At 37.5% G+C, this 16405-nt stretch overlaps 1 protein-coding gene across 1 annotated transcript in view; it reads right to left on the reverse strand.

Moving 5' to 3' along the window:
- The window catches only part of LOC126473783 (RISC-loading complex subunit tarbp2-like), a 128234-nt gene extending 112800 nt beyond the window's left edge, over positions 1–15434 (reverse strand). The window contains exons 1-3 of the mRNA XM_050101052.1: positions 14807–15434; positions 7505–7563; positions 795–927 (exon numbers count right to left, since the gene is read on the reverse strand). Of these exons, the coding sequence (XP_049957009.1) occupies positions 795–927; positions 7505–7562 (191 nt within the window). The 5' untranslated portion in view covers position 7563; positions 14807–15434. The remainder of the gene's footprint in view (positions 1–794; positions 928–7504; positions 7564–14806) is intronic.
- Positions 15435–16405: the final 971 nt, after the last annotated feature.

Genomic DNA, 16405 nt, shown 5'->3' on the forward strand with positions numbered 1-16405 from the left:
TAGGTGTTTAGCTGCCTCATCTGTACTTGTTTTACATAATTTAAAGCTCGTTAACTTTACTGAGTCGGCTAACGCAACATCTGGGCAGTTGTTACTGGAAAACAGATTTTCCTTCTGCATGATATTAGTCTTGTCAAATATGTACTTGCATATCCACTTCGGTATGCTATATCTCATGAACAGATTGAATTGTACAAAGAGAAGGTAGAAAACAAAATTTGTGTACTTAAAACTCAAAAACTGGGAAGTAGATCAGGAAAAGACATTCATATGTTTAAGGTACCCTTTACTTTATGAACTGCTGTTCATTTTTCTGGTAATATGGAGATGGAGGAAAAAAGTGTAAAGTGTAGTTGATAATGTCTTCAGCTACACTAATTCTTGTTAATCTCTTTTTTGGCTTCCAATGCTCTAGACCTCTGCACTCCGTTTGCACAATTTTTTCCCCTCATTTTGTGAAGTTGTCGACAAATTTCATATCTGGCCTTTGTTTGACTTTTGAAGAAACAGAACACTAATTTTTCCATTTGTATTTCATTAACTTTAGTATTTTAAATTTCATCTTCCACACTATGTCAACTTCCAGTTTTACTACACATTGCATCCCTCTCCATTGCATCCGTATCTTCAAACTATGTTCTGAGTGAGATCTCTTGATTCCATTTTCTTCCTATGTAAATGTTGTACCTTCACTTTCTTATTTTCCCGACAGCTACAGCAAAAATCACTCCCCACAATGATTGCTGTTTCCTAAGTATTTAGATCATGTTGGCTTCTACGTTCATTACACTTACCCGAAGTGTGTTGAGTTCATATCCACTGACAGCATCTCACCAGATGGAGAAACAGGCGAATGACGGACCATTTCTTTAACTTTTTTAAGGACATTCTCTCTTGCTTCTTCCTCTGTTGCCCCTTCTCCTGACACTAAATAAAGAAATACGGAATAGTTTAATAAACAGCATACTATGTAAGTAGAAGTAATAACAACTAGTTACAAAAAATATTATGACATAAGTACACCATGAAAGAATGTTAAGAGTATTATCACAGACACACACAGAGCCAGTAAAAAATGAACTTTGTGGTGAAACATACAACTGATGTATTCCATTATGAAACAGAGGAACTGAAGTTTTCCACGGTATCTAGTAGGAATCATGGGATAAGGCCAGATCTGGAGAGAATGAAGGGAATTAGAGAATGCCTAGAACCAAAAATTGTAAAACACTATCTTTCTAAGGGTTGTCAGATTTTCCCGTCACTATATACAAGGTCAACCTAAGAACAATCCTAGACAATTGTCACGTTAAAGCAAAGGTCTAAGTGGTTACGGAAGGAAGGGACTTTGGAAACTTTTCAAAACACTAAGTAACCTCTAGTAAACACTCCAATATTAAAACATCCCGTAATGAATGAAGCATTTAAATTAGCTACAGATGCTTCTAAACACGGTATAACATGAGAACTCTTTTCAAGGTGAATGGTATCCTGAGATAGACAAACATAAAACCATTGCGTTCCGAGTAAAAGTTCAAATAAACATGATATCAACTATACTGCAACTGAAAAAGAACTGCTGGCTATTGTATGCAGCATACAAAAATTTCAATTGTTGATTTGGTGCTCTGAAATAACCATAGATACAGATCATTAAACGTTAGCATTCCTTGTGGAAAGTAGGTTATTGCATAGCCAATTAATGCAATGGGTATTGTTTCCTTAGGGATACCAAATACAAATCGTGTACATAAAGGGTTTACAAAATAAGTGCTGGATGCATTGTCACAACTGTCATTTTGCATGAACAAAATAACTAGAACAGGAGGACCAGCCATTATTTTATCAATACATTTTCTACCTCTAAGTTATACCAATGATTAAGTGTGGAGGTTAGCCTTAAGGATAAAAGAAGACCTGAAGGCAGATGAATATTTTAGAGGTAAGCTACATCGATGTAACCAAATACAATTACTGTCAGATGAAAAATTTCTACAGACACTAGGCAAAGATGTTTTATTATGGAAATTAACAAAAGATACAGAAAATGATTTAATATGCTTTATCCATAAAGGATATGTACATTTTGGAATACATAAGTGATTTCAACATATAAATAAACTTTATTATTTCAAAAATTTAAGCAGAAGAGTGTTAAGAACATGGCATGTTGGTCAAACAGTTTAAGAAGATAACATGGATGTATCACATAAACTGTACATTATAATATTGAAGGCTTTACACGATTTAACTAACAGATTTGTTGGTCAATTGCCTGAAGGTAGAAGATCAGCGATTTATGTTTTGTCCTTGTTGAATTCTGGTCTAAATATGTAAAACTACACCCAATTAAATAAGCAAATATGATTATTGTAATAAACTGTTTGAAAGAATACTTTTCTGATACATGGAAACCTCGTCGGTTGTTAACAGATAAGTAATAGATCTTAAGTAATAGTTTTAAGCAATTTCTAGCATGGGAAGGTGTCAAACATATGAGTATTTCCTCAATCCAACCCTCGTGGATGAGTAACAAAACAGATAAAGCGACTGTGTAGAACATATTGTTCTGAGAAACATATCACTTAGTCTCAGATGACTCACAAACAAACTACCACACATGCCTACAGGATTATCCCCTGTCAATTTTATTGAGGAACAAGTGTTAAAATCATTTGAATGGCCACTTATAAAGACAGAATCACATGAAATACATAAAATATATATAAAAAACAAAGATGCTGTAACTTACCGACAGAATCACATGAATTACATAAAAAACAAAGATGCTGTAACTTACCAAACGAGAAAGCACTGTTAGATAGACACAATAAAAAACACACAAACACACACACAAATTTCAAGCTTTCGCAACCCAAGGTTGCTTCATCAGGAAAGAGGGAAGGAGAGGGAAAGACGAAAGGATGTGGGTTATAAGGGAGAGGGTAAGGAGTCATTCCAATCCCGGGAGCGGAAAGACTTAACTTAGGGGAAAAAAGGACAGGTATACACTCGCACGCGCACACACACACACACACACACACACACACACACACACACACACACACACACACACACATCCATTCGCATGTGCGGATGGATATATGTGTGTGTGCGTGTGAGTGTATTCTTGTCCTTTTTTCCCCCTAAGGTAAGTCTTTCCGCTCCTGGGATTGGAATAACTCCTTACCCTCTCCCTTAAAACCCATATCCTTTCGTCTTTCCCTCTCCTTCCCTCTTTCCTGATGAAGCAACCTTGGGTTGCGAAAGCTTGAAATTTGTGTGTGTGTTTGTGTGTTTTTTACTGTGTCTAACAGCACTTTCTCATTTGGTAAGTTATAGCATCTTTGTTTTTTATATATATTTTTCCCACGTGGAATGTTTCCCTCTATTATATTCGAATTACATAAAATGGTAGACAACAGTCTACACAAACACACAGAAGCTAAAGAAACACAATGAACACATTTAATATAGATGAACTAGTACTGTTTAAGGGTTATCATCATAGTTCAGATAATAAAAAAAAAAGAGACTAGTAATTTTTCCAAGACACTGAGGACCATTTAAAATAGTCAATATATCACATCCAAAAGCAGTATTTATGACTGAACCTAAAGCAGGGCAAGAGAAAAGACTTACAATATTAACAACATTAAGAAATTTAAATCCCCACGAGAATTTGCACACTTTGCAAATTCAATGGCAGTCACAGTTAATCACTTTGTTACTCCATACTTAGTTTCTCCATGAAACAATTTCTTCGACTACCCTATTGTCTGCAATCTACATCCATCTCTTACTGTCCTACCCTAAAGCATGAAAATAAGAAGAAAAGTACATTATTTAAGTATAAAGGACATACATTAGTAGATAAAGTTTACAAGCTTTGAATAAAGTAAACTGCTTTTGTATGCTTTGTATGTGTGATTTTGTACCTTTCCTCTTCTCTTATGAATAATGGTTGCGTTTTAGGTAATATAACATGTGAAGTATGTACTGCACGCCACTAAGTACAGAGGTACTTATGCTTTCCTCATTGTAAGTTAAGAAGAATTACAGCATCTGACGAACTGAATGAACAGTGTGATGTACAGAATACTGATTGAGAGTAAATCGAAGAAACACAAAAGTAATTAGAAGCAGCAGAAATGAGCACAGTGAGAAACAACATCAGGATTGGTGATCACGAAGTATATGAAGGTAGGGAATTCTGCTTTCTAGGCAACAAAATAGCTCATGATTGATGGAGGACATAAAAAGCAGATTAGCACTGGCAAAAAGGGCATCCCTGAACACAGCAAGACTACTAGTATCAAACATAGGCCTTAATTTCTGATTATGTACATTTGGAGCATTGCATTGCATTGCATGATAGTGAAACGTGGACTGTGGGGGTTGGGTTGGGTTGTTTGCGGAAGGAGACCAGACAACGAGGTCATCAGTCTCATCGGATTTGGGAAGGACGGGGAAGGAAGTCGGCCGTGCCCTTCGAAAGGAACCATCCCGGCATTTACCTGGAGCGGGAAACCTAAATCAGGATGGCCGGACGCGGGATTGAACCGTCATCCTCCCGAATGCGAGTCCAGTGTCTATACCACTGCGCCACCTTGCTCAGTCATGGACTGTGGGAAAAGTAAAAGAAGAGAACCAAAGCATTTGAGATATGGTGCTACATAAGTATGTTGATAATTAAGTGGACTGGTAAGGAACAAGGTGGTCATCTGGAGAATTGGCAAGGAAAGGGATATGTGGAAAACACTGACAAGAAGAAGGGATGGGAGTAGAAGGTAAAAACTATAAAGGAAAACAAAGATTGGAATACATCTGGAAAAAATTGAGGGCAAAGATTGCAAGTGCTGCTCTGAGAGGTTGGCACAGGAGAGAAATTCATAGTGTGCCATCTGACAGGGTTGACAAGTGCTAAAATATAGTAAGAGACTATCGAGTTGCAGACTGATGACTGAAAACTAGTTACTACTGAAAGAGAGTTGCCCAACCTACTGGCTCCACATTGGGGTGTAGTCTGGATCAGTTGGGGCTTTTACAAGTATCACTGAGACATGTTCGCTCAGTAGAGTATGACACACACACTTCATTCTATAGCATCTCACTGATGAACCCATCAAGGAGGGTATCTTTCTTACCTTTCATTTCATTCTTCTACAACAGGAGTACCAATTCTATCTTCCCTCTATTCATATATATTTTTAATTACGGCTACCAGTCACAAACTTTGTCAACTATTGTATTACTTATTTATTTAGCAACATGTTTTGAAGGTTATACCTCATCTTCAGGCTGAATGGCATTACAAGAACAACTTTACAATAAGGTCCTACTGATGTTACATAGTCATTTCGTAAATGCTGTGGTCACCTTTGTTCTTCTGGCGTGGCAGTCTCACTGTGATGCATTGAGGTGTTTCCATTGCCGTGGCTCTCTTGGTCACTGTTCACAAATTGTCACTAACATAGCAGTAACTTGGAAACACAATCGCAAACAGTTCTGTAGTGCAGTGGACAAGATGGCGGTCCAATGCACTACAGAACTGTTTGTGATCATGTTTCAAAGTTACTGCTATGTTAGTGACAATTTGTGAACAGTGACCAAGAGAGCCACGGAAATGGAAACACCTCAACACATCACAACGAGACTGCCACGCCAGAAGAACGAAGATGACCACAGCATTTACGAAAAGACTATGTAACATCAGTAAGACTTTATTGTAAAGTTGTTTTTGTAATGCCATTTAGCCTGAAGATGAGGTATAGTCCTCGAAACATGTCGCTAAATAAATAAGTAATACAATAGTTGACATAGTTTGTGACTGGTAGCGGTAATTTAAAAAAACCTTTACATATTTCTTGAGACAGTCACAGTCAAAAATTAGTCAAAATGGCTTCAAATTCACATTGTGGTAACTACAACCTGTTTTCACAGGTAAAGTTGAGAGATGTTACAAGTAATCCACAGTAGCAGACAAAGACATACTGGCACAGACAGTATTTTTTTTGTGTGGTAAGCTAAAGGATCATTTGTATTGTGATCTAAAATACATTTGAGTGATGTCACATAAACGGGGAGCAGGAGGTGGGGGACAGAGGCAGGGGAGTAAAGGAAGGAAGCAAACATTATTCATAAAGGGGACTGTGATACGGTAACAGCTCAGTGAAAATTAAATAGTGTAACATTCATGTTTGGCTGCAGTAGATGGAATTAGTGTTGTCACCAGCATGAGTGTCGTGTGCTATTAACTTGTTTAACAAATCAGAAGTGAAATTAGTGTAAAAGACGCACACTGTCTCTGATAAGAGTAAGCTATTGCATAAAGGATTTGTGAAAGTATAAGACAATTGTAATAGTTATGGATATATTATGTCTTTTAGTGTAATGTGGAAAAATTTAAGAGATATTAGGTGGAGGAGTCTTTCCCTATCAATATGGAGAACATTAAATATACTGTAAGAGCAAACTTGAAATTATTCTCAACAGAATTTGAGAAGAAACTGTGGTGTGATGTGCTGTACATTCAGAATAACATGTTACACTTCTTCCTCTCAAGCCAATGGAAGCCGTTCATGTAAAAATGTTGTTTGTACAGTATTTAAGTAAACTTTGGTGCTGTTTTGGAGGCACAGAACAAGAGGTGCTGCCGACAATCAACACCCGAAAACAGTTGAAAGAAGCTTAAGAGAAATTTCATTCCATTCTATTCTGTTCTAAGAACCTATTTGGATATGGCAATCTGTTCTATCGATTCACAAGAATCTGTACACCCACTGTGGTAAATGTTGATATATATTGGAGATGAAATACAGCAAACAGTTACTGGAAGATGTTTACATCATTTAGTAGCTTGAAAAGTTCAAAGCTCTCTTCCAGCCCTCGACCCTCTGTAGATGAAGAAGAAGATAGCAAGAATTGGTGGCACTGCTTAGCAGGCCCACTACATCAAGAAACTTGAATGAAGGTGACCGTACAAGACAATAATTAAGGTATATCATGGATAGTATCAGAGTGACATGTCTTCTTGGCTCAGTCCAGCTGCAGACAGTGATGCTACATCCCATGACAATGAACAAAGCTTAACTGAATACTCCCAAAGGACAAATACATGAAAAACACAGAAGCAAACAACAGATACAAATAAATGTGTCAGTTGTGTAAACAAATGCAATGAAGTACCAAAATTCAGTATCCCATGTTAATATTGTTCTCTACATGTTGAAAAGTGAATATTTCATATTTTCTTGCTATGCTTGTACTAGAGTGCCAATGATCTTTACAGACTGTCGCTCTCCCTCTGCAGCTACCTCAAAAAAACAAAACACCTCATTTCTACAATTTCCACACGTTAATGTCATATTAATTCAAGCTAAGGCAGAATAAAAGCACTATTTGCATGAGAATATAATCCACCAGTTTTAAGCTATGATGTTTAAACCGAATTTCATTACTTACACAGCATTAATACATATTTTTATTTGATAAATACACTTACCCGTGGTACCATTCACATTTAGCCTACAGACTTTCTGGGCTGCCCTAGCAGCATTCATCCTGCAACAAAAAACATACTTCATCAAAAAAAATTGTGGTACTTTGAATGAAATTTATAAGTAAACATTAGAACTTCAATATCCAGTTGGTGCCTACATAGCTCAAGAGGTACAGAGTAACACCACAAGAGGTCACCAGCACTCAGACACATCACTCGCCAGGTGCCTTCCAGTATCAAGCGGCAATCTCCAGATGGCACTTGCTAATGACGACTATCTGCTGCTGCCCCACCATGTTCACCGTGCATATCAAATCTATCGGCCGATAGTGTTGCTAGTGCCTTTGAGAGCACTGTCAACCACGGGTTACTTCACTTCTAAGAAATACAGGCACAGATGGAGATGTTCTCAACGGGCACAAAAGACAATGCACACCTGACACTCATTCAATTCCCGATATTCATTTACAGAGCTCAGTCCCCATCACACAGTTACTGAGTACATTTCCTGCAATTCCGTTATAGATTACAATTCAGTTACAGATTACAGTTTCAGCAGTTCCATTACAAAGCTACTACTGTTCCAGTTCTTCTACAGACAGTTTTTAAGTCCTTACGGCGACTTCTGTTCCGACATAGCAGTTGCTACTGATAAAGCAATAGGAGCAGTTAACTATAAGTGTCTAGGTTATTTTCAGTCCAAGTAACTATTAAAAACTGCCAGAGACAGCAAAGTTATTTGGACCCTAAATTTTATCAGGAATGGGATATCAGATGCCACACAGCAAACTACATTTACTGTAAAATATCCACATTAATAAATGATTTATGCTTTCAAATCATGTTGCCATGTTTATGTTCTAGCACCACCGTGTCACAGCATTATGTGTTTCAATTTTGATAGTGCGCATATACTGCCACATTACAGAGAATAGGAGTAACTTAATTTTCTGCTACCGTGAATGTTTGGACTGAACTGAGAGCAACATTCAATTACAACACCACAACACTAGTCAACAGATGCATATCTTACTAACAGTTTGAAAATCAAACAACGGAAAATCCAGGACGGACTGTAACAATATGATGAAAGGAAAGTTGCTACTCAACATATAGTGGAGATGCTGAGTCACAGATGGGCACAACAAAAAGACTTGTCACAAGTAAGCTCTCAGCCAACAAGGGCTTCACACACACACACACACACACACACACACACACACACACACACACACGAACTGCAGTCTCTGGCCAAGCTACGTCTGCGTTTCCGCGCACGCACGTGTGCGTGTGTGTGTGTGTGTGTGTGTGTGTGTGTGTGTGTGTGTGTGTGTGTGTGTGTGCGCGCGTGTGTGGCATCTATTTTCGTTTCGACGAAGGCCTTGCTGGCTGAAAGCTTATTTGTGAAAGTCTTTTTGTTGTGCCTATTTGCCTCTCAGCATCTCCACTATGTGGCGAGTGACAACTTTCCTTTCATAGTATTGTAATAGTTTGAAAAAGTTATTAGTGCAAGGGTTGAAATTTAACTGTTTCTGGCAGGTTTTAATGTTGAGACCGACACAAACAATTGGAGAAGCACCTGATACACATGTTTTTTTATTTTTTATTCTTTGCTCATCTTTTCTGGTATTTTGGCACTGCCTTATAGTTTAAGGTAGAAAGTTAACATTTTTGGGCACTTTTACAGGATTTTCACTCCTCTGAAGTTATTCTTTGTAAACAAAAAAGTTAATAATTTCAGATAAAAATATGCAAGTATAAGTTACTTTGGTGTCTACCTAAAATTTCCAAATTTATATTACTTAAAATTTGGCTCTTTTGTTAAAACTATACAATATACCATCATCATCATCGTCGTCGTCCCTTTGCAAAGAAACTCTATTTCTTGTAGCAACACAAGTATCTGTTGGATGATTAAGAAGGGGAAAGAGACTGAAGTCTCATGAAGCTATTGCAGCTATTAAATTTAGGAAGAGAGCTTAAACAATCCCATTGCCATCTAGCATGACAAACTGTATCTGCAATAAGAGCAGCTCAAGCAGCAATGAAGAACAGTATGGATGTGGGAGGAAATTAGTCAAAAGCTGAGCCAATAATGTTCATAATGAAATTTACCCATTCCCAAAGTCTGTCATGGTGTCAAGATAGAGCCAGTTGTGTGTATTATGCATGCATTTGGCAGTTTATAGAAGGCGGTTGTAAGAAAAGGAGTTAGCAAGCCCAGTCTTGCTACTGTCTGCCACAGGAAGAGGAGTGGTGCCGACCAACTACCCTTACACAGTGATGCTCCATATCTGTGCTCTGTGCTTCACAGCAAGTATTTACAAAAGCGTACGTAATAGAGACAGACAGGTGATTCTGCGGAGAATTGGAGAGGAAGGGAGTAAGTGGAAAACACTGATAAGAAGAAGGGACAGGATGATAGGACATCTGTCAAGACATGAGAGAATAACTTCCATGGTACTAGAGGGAGCTGTATACAGGGCAAAAACTGTAGAGGAAGACAGAGATTGGAATACATCCAGCAAATAATTGAGGACATAGGTTGAAAGTGCTACTCAGAGATGAAGGGGTTGCTCAGGAGAGGAAATCGTGATGGGCCACATCAAACTAGTCAGAAGACTGATGACAAAAGAAGTCCAAGAGTTTGAATAAAAAATATCTGTAGTCTGTGTTGTATGGAAACTACAATGAAATAATGTTTAATTAGCATATATATCTTCAAATATTTGTAATAAAGTGAACACACACAAGGAAAAACAACCTTGACCACTGCTCCTCACTGGACACTTTTTAATTATTACTACCAGTTTACATTCTTCACTTCCAACCATGAAGAGTCCTCATATTCAGGGATTAAACAGATTTACTTCGCATCTTGATTGCATCAATTTTTAAAATGACCAGTTTTGATTTAACAAGAACCGTCCTTGGATTTGATTGTATTAGTCATAAGAGTAGCCCCTGATTGTTCAGTTGCAAGAGTAGCCCAACCAAATATCAGCAAATTTTACCTGCCTTTTAGCATGTAAATTATGCTGATAGTTGGATGGGTTACTCTTGTAACTGACACAATCTGATCTGAGGATGGTTCATGTTCAACTAAAACTGGCCATCTCAAAAAATTAATACAATCAAGATGGATAACAAACCTGTTTTGAGTGACTGCCTGCTTTATCTCCATGGTCATAATGTCACAATGGTTCAACCAATCACTTTCATAACCCATAATAGAACTAATCCAAGTTTTTTCCTATTAATTTCCTGGGTAGTTCACAATTATGTATCCTCATATCCTGGTAAAGACTCAACTCCATGGCATTTTTACATATGTCATCTTTTGTGAGTACTAACGGGAAAAAAATATCTTGATACTGTGGCTGAAGAACATAAGCATTTGTGTACTAGAGCATTACAAAGCACCAGACAGAATGCATGCTTACTACTAAAGAATCTTGCTGCACCTGGAAATGCCAAATCTAAAAGCAGGACTGAAACAATAGCTGAAACAGAAGACAAATAAGAAATACCGTATGGTGAAAAAAGGGCACGGCTATATCCCAGCAGATCAAAAGTGGCACAACTCCTGAAAATGTCAATAGCTTTCTGCAGAACCATAACTTCACATCTAAAAGCTGGAAACAAAGTGGCTTAATAACAGTTACGAAGTTAAGGGTTGACTTCTAGCCGAGACATAGAATAATGGAAAACGTATAAGGCCCAAAAATATTGCAATAAAGTATTTTTTTATTCTGGAGAACAGTAAATATTCCTGTGACATGGACTCTTCTGTAACAAAGAGGCACCACGAGCAAGTAAGTGTCAAAAGATCACATACAGTTCAAAATGTTACTACCATATTTATAAGCAGCGCCAAAATGCCATGTCTGAGAATTAGACTTGTTGAGTTGTTGTTCTTTATAGTAAAACTGAATCCAGGTGTGTGTGTGTGTGTGTGTGGGGGGGGGGGGGGGGGGGGGGGGGGGGGGGGGGGCACGCATGCTTGTTATCAGGACAAGAAGCTGAGCAGATATTAAAATGTTCAGTCCAAATACTGAAATGCAACCCTTTGAATTGGTGAAATTTTGAGAAAAATGTCTCACAAGTTCTGCCAAAAACCACTGTACAGAAATCAGAGATATGATATACAATATCAAAGGAAACTGATGCATCTTCACATCTTCTCCATTCACCAAAACAATCATCTCCCTCTTATGCACAAGTGGGCCACAGCTCATTGGAAGAAAAGATTCAGACTAACAATTCAAAGACTCTAGGCTCCCACACAGATGAATTATTATGGACAAATTTTTACCAAGCAAGAATGACCAAATTGTTTTTTTTTTCTATACCAGGGTACATACTAGCAACTTGTTTCTGTATAAATACATAAAAATGGAGGTACCGTAATTTTAATCAAGCAAGGTCTAAAATCTATTAATAAGTTTCATCATCAATGCAGAAAGCGACTGAGCTAGCATTCACTGAAGTCTGTGAGGCAAATACAGCTGTAGCATGTATTTATCACTCCCCAAATGGAAATTTTGAGTCCTTCCTAAATAAGCTGGAGTACGTGCAGGTATGTTTAACTTAAAAAGGGACAGAACAACGATAGAATCACAAAAACTGCTGTCACTGCCTTGGATCAGATATTTGTGAAAACAAGCTGCACCGCAAAATTTATAAAGTACAAAACTTACTGATCATGAAGCTCAAGATTTCACTTCTCCAAAAGTACTTGCTGCCCACCCAGAACTACAGAAGAACTGTAACAGCACGACATTTCAACACATAATATAGAAACACTAACTTCCCTATTACCAGGAGAAAGGTGGGAAGAAGTTTTACAAACAGATGATATCAACAAAAAGTTTGATAAATTCTCTAGCTTCTTCAGAGATTACTTTGTAATTGCATTCCCCATCATAATGCACGTAATAAGAGGCACAATCCCAAAAGCAAAGAGATGGACAACAACAGATATCTTTCTCAAGTGCGAGGAAGAGAGAACTGCTTGGATACAGGAAAAACCGTAACACATCTCCCATTCTCAACAACTATATTCAGAAACACATTTTAATGCACTAAAGTTCTGCACCATGCAAAAAATGGCCAATGGTAGGTTCATAACAGAGTTAGCAAATAAAAGCCAAGCAATATGGAAAGTAATACAGAAGAAAGCAAACATCACTGAACAATGAGAACAACAGTGTAACTGATCCCAACACATCACAAATCTTTTCAGGTGTTATTATGCAGACATTTAGTAATCAGTGACAAAACAGATACCAGGAAGAAACAGAAGACAAAGTGTAGTCTTGTTCCACTTCAATCTATGTTTGCAGAACAACTCCAGATGAAATCAACTGAGTTGCATCAGCTCTTAGGAAAATTTCATCAGGAATTGATAGTATTCCAGAATGCATCATAAAGCAATGTATTACAAACATTTCACTTCAGATGTAGTCAATTCAGCTTTTCAGACAGGCACATTTTCAGAAGCCAGCTTCAGTTGCCAGATACTGCAGTCTCCTGTGTGTGTGTGTGTGTGTGTGTGTGTGTGTGTGACAAAGGCCTTTCTGGCCAAAACCTTATTTGTGACAGTCTTTTTGTTGTGCCGATCTGTGACTCGGCATTTCTGCTCTACAGTGAGCAGCAACCTTCCTTTTCATAAAAAAAGTAATATATAATAGGTTAATGAAATTTTTAGAGGAAAACAAAATTCTTGCTGATATTCAGCATGGATTCAAGAAAACTAAATCAACACTCAGTGCAATCTATGACTTTATACACCATGCCCTGCAAACAATGGACAAAACACCAAGAACCACTGGCATTTTTTTTAGGCTTAAGTAAAGCCTTTGACATCCCGGACCACAACACACTGTTGCATTAGAGGCACTGCTCTAAATTGGTTCACATAATACCTGACAAACACAAAACAGAAAAGGGGGGGGGGGATCCCTCAGGGACTGATTCTTGGGCCAAGCCTCTTTCTCCTGCATATAACGATTTAGACCTCAACAGTGGATCACAAACAAATCTTTTGCACATGACACAAGCATCCTTATAACAGGGAACACCTTAAGTCAGCTACAACAGTAGCAAATAAAACAACAGTACAGCTAAACAGATGGTTTCTGGGGAATAAACTATTGATAAACACAAAAAACACTATTGATAAACACAAAAAACACAACTCCAAAATTTCTATTTAAAAGGTGGTGCATGTAACACCAGTCTGAAACTCCAACAAAACTTAAATCTTCTCTGGAAACAAAGTTGTTAGGCGTACAGCTTCAAAATAACATTAAACAGCATACACAAACAAATTAAATAGAACACTAAATAAAAGTATGTTTTAGTCTGTGATTACTGTTATAGCAAGTTTTAGCACTGTCTGAATTGCTTACTTTGCTCAATTCCATAGCATCCTACTGAAAAGAATTGTAAACTCGTCAGTCCTCCCATTTCCCTGAACGTATGTACTAGAAATCTGTACATTAGAAAGAATTTAAAAGACATACATGAATTTAAAAAACATAAATGAATTTAAAAAACATAAATGAAAACTTTAATATCCACGACAAAGATACAACACAAAAGGGAAAGCTTTCTGGCCAGTCAGTGAGGACATCTTCCTACAAAACTTCCAGAATAAACAGAAGATTACAAATTTACAGCAGTCTTTCACATAAGGTCAAAATCATATCATCATTCACACATTTGTATAACCTCTAGGGCATTCTTAAAATGGTCATTGCCTCTATTCAGTAGCAGAATTTTCAGAAAATTTGAAAAACACGAGACTTAAAACAAAACAAAGCAGCTATTACAATTAGAGCAAGCTCTTTTATGGTTAAAACTGCATTTTATGTATACACTGAAATGATACTGTATTTTTACTGTGTTGTCACACTGTTTTGTGTTTGTTCTGTGTCCCACAATCTGGAAAGATTTTAGGATGATTGATTGAATGAATGACTGAATGAATAAATAAATAAATAAATAAACAAATTATGACTGTGTTTACATAACACTAACGTTAGCAGTAAACTTACGAAAAACTGAGAAACAACCTTGCAGACACATTTTTTCCAATGACCTAAAATATATAGAAAGGTATGTTAATCACGGCAACCTTGTCAACAACTGTCTCTACAGAATGTAGAAAATATGAAATTTATAAAGCTCACCGGCAATTTTCATTGAAAGCTTCGCACTCCTTTTCTTCTTCACAACAAAATCATTCTTTAAAGACTATAAATCTTAAATTACAAATTGTTACTTTCACAGGACACGTACCTGCACTTGCGGCGTTACCCTTTATATTTCAATACTGCTACTACAGTCCTTTAATTTGAGGAACAGTAATTTCACATACTTTGGTCAGCTGCGCGAACTAATTTTTCTGTCCATCAGCTGTGTTGTCTTCTGCTGTCACTACCAATTTACGACACTCACAAAACACAAACAAATGTTTTTCAGCAAATGATTAATTTTGACACGTGCAACAGAGTAGAATCGGAAAACGAAAGAACTTGTCCGACCTCACTACCAGGAATTTCTGTCCAGCCCCCCAACAAATGTTACAAATGTTCCGGACTTTCCTCAACTAACGATACAGTTCCAGAGATCAACGATGATGCACAACCACCACGGGACCGATAGCAACACAGAACTTTGTAAATCCCCTTGATTCATTACAATCATATGAAAAGAAGCGGTTTGTCTTGTCTTGCGTCACACAAGATATAAAGGCTGCTGACATCATGATCATCATCACTTTTCCGCCAATCAGCCTGTATCATCTGCACAAGTTCTTAATCTTTCTTGAAAAAATACCTTCTGAGTACAACGCATTTCAAATGGCGTAATTAGCACAGGCGTCGAAAGACCCCTTCACCCAGTGATCTCCATGGAGATCACTGCCTTCACATCACGTTAAGGTCTCGGAAAGAGAGTTTTGACTGTCATCGTCTGCTAATATCGGAAGTTACCCTCTTTATGTATGTTATACTAGGTTACTCATTGATATTATGTCTACTTTCGAGATAATGAATCGGTTGTCTGTTGTGGATAAGCGCTATTATTGTACAATGAAATAAATGAATGTGTGTTTAAACGACAGCGCTAGACATTGTATAGTGTTTTTTTTCGTTTGCATTGATTTAAATTGATCCTTTCCAATTCATTTGGTACTTAATTTCATTCCTAGTGTGTTTGAGATTGTTTGGAAGTATAATTTTTCATTCAGAAGAATTTTTAGTTTTTATTTTCGTTTGTAGGTATGAATTTATCTATTCCCATGAATATGAAAGACTTAAAGCAGGCTTTGGGCATAGACATGTCGGGAACCATTCGATTTTTGCAAATGTCTGGTCTTCCTGCTGATTACGTTCGATGTAGTGAGTGTAACGAACATACGCGCCTGATAGATGTGTCTGCACATCGTACTCACGATTTATTCATATAAAGATGTAGCAAGGATCGGCTATTTCGTTCAATTAGACGAGTAAAATTGTTTGAGAATTCGAAACTGGCCTTGGTGGATAAAATAACAATTTTACATTGTTGATGTTTGAGGTATCCTGTGTGGTTGTGTGTGCATGAATGTCGTGTGAGTGAGCCTCCGTTTTAGACTGGTATTCGTTTTGTAGGGAAGTTTGTGGGGAATATACAGTATAGGGGGCCTTCGGCGCGGGGAGGGGGTGTGGGTGTTAGAGTAGAAATCGATGAGTCTCACTTTGGCAAAACCAAGTACAACAGGGAGGAACCTGTGGTGAGAGTATGGGTTTGGGTGGCTGTAATTTCAGGTCCAGAATGTGACAATTTTGTTTTTAAAGTAGTTTGTACTCGAACAAAGAAAATGTTGGTGAAATTAATTAAAGATCATGTTGCAGA

Source organism: Schistocerca serialis, chromosome 4 (assembly GCF_023864345.2).
Source record: "Schistocerca serialis cubense isolate TAMUIC-IGC-003099 chromosome 4, iqSchSeri2.2, whole genome shotgun sequence".
Classification (NCBI taxonomy): domain Eukaryota; kingdom Metazoa; phylum Arthropoda; class Insecta; order Orthoptera; family Acrididae; genus Schistocerca; species Schistocerca serialis.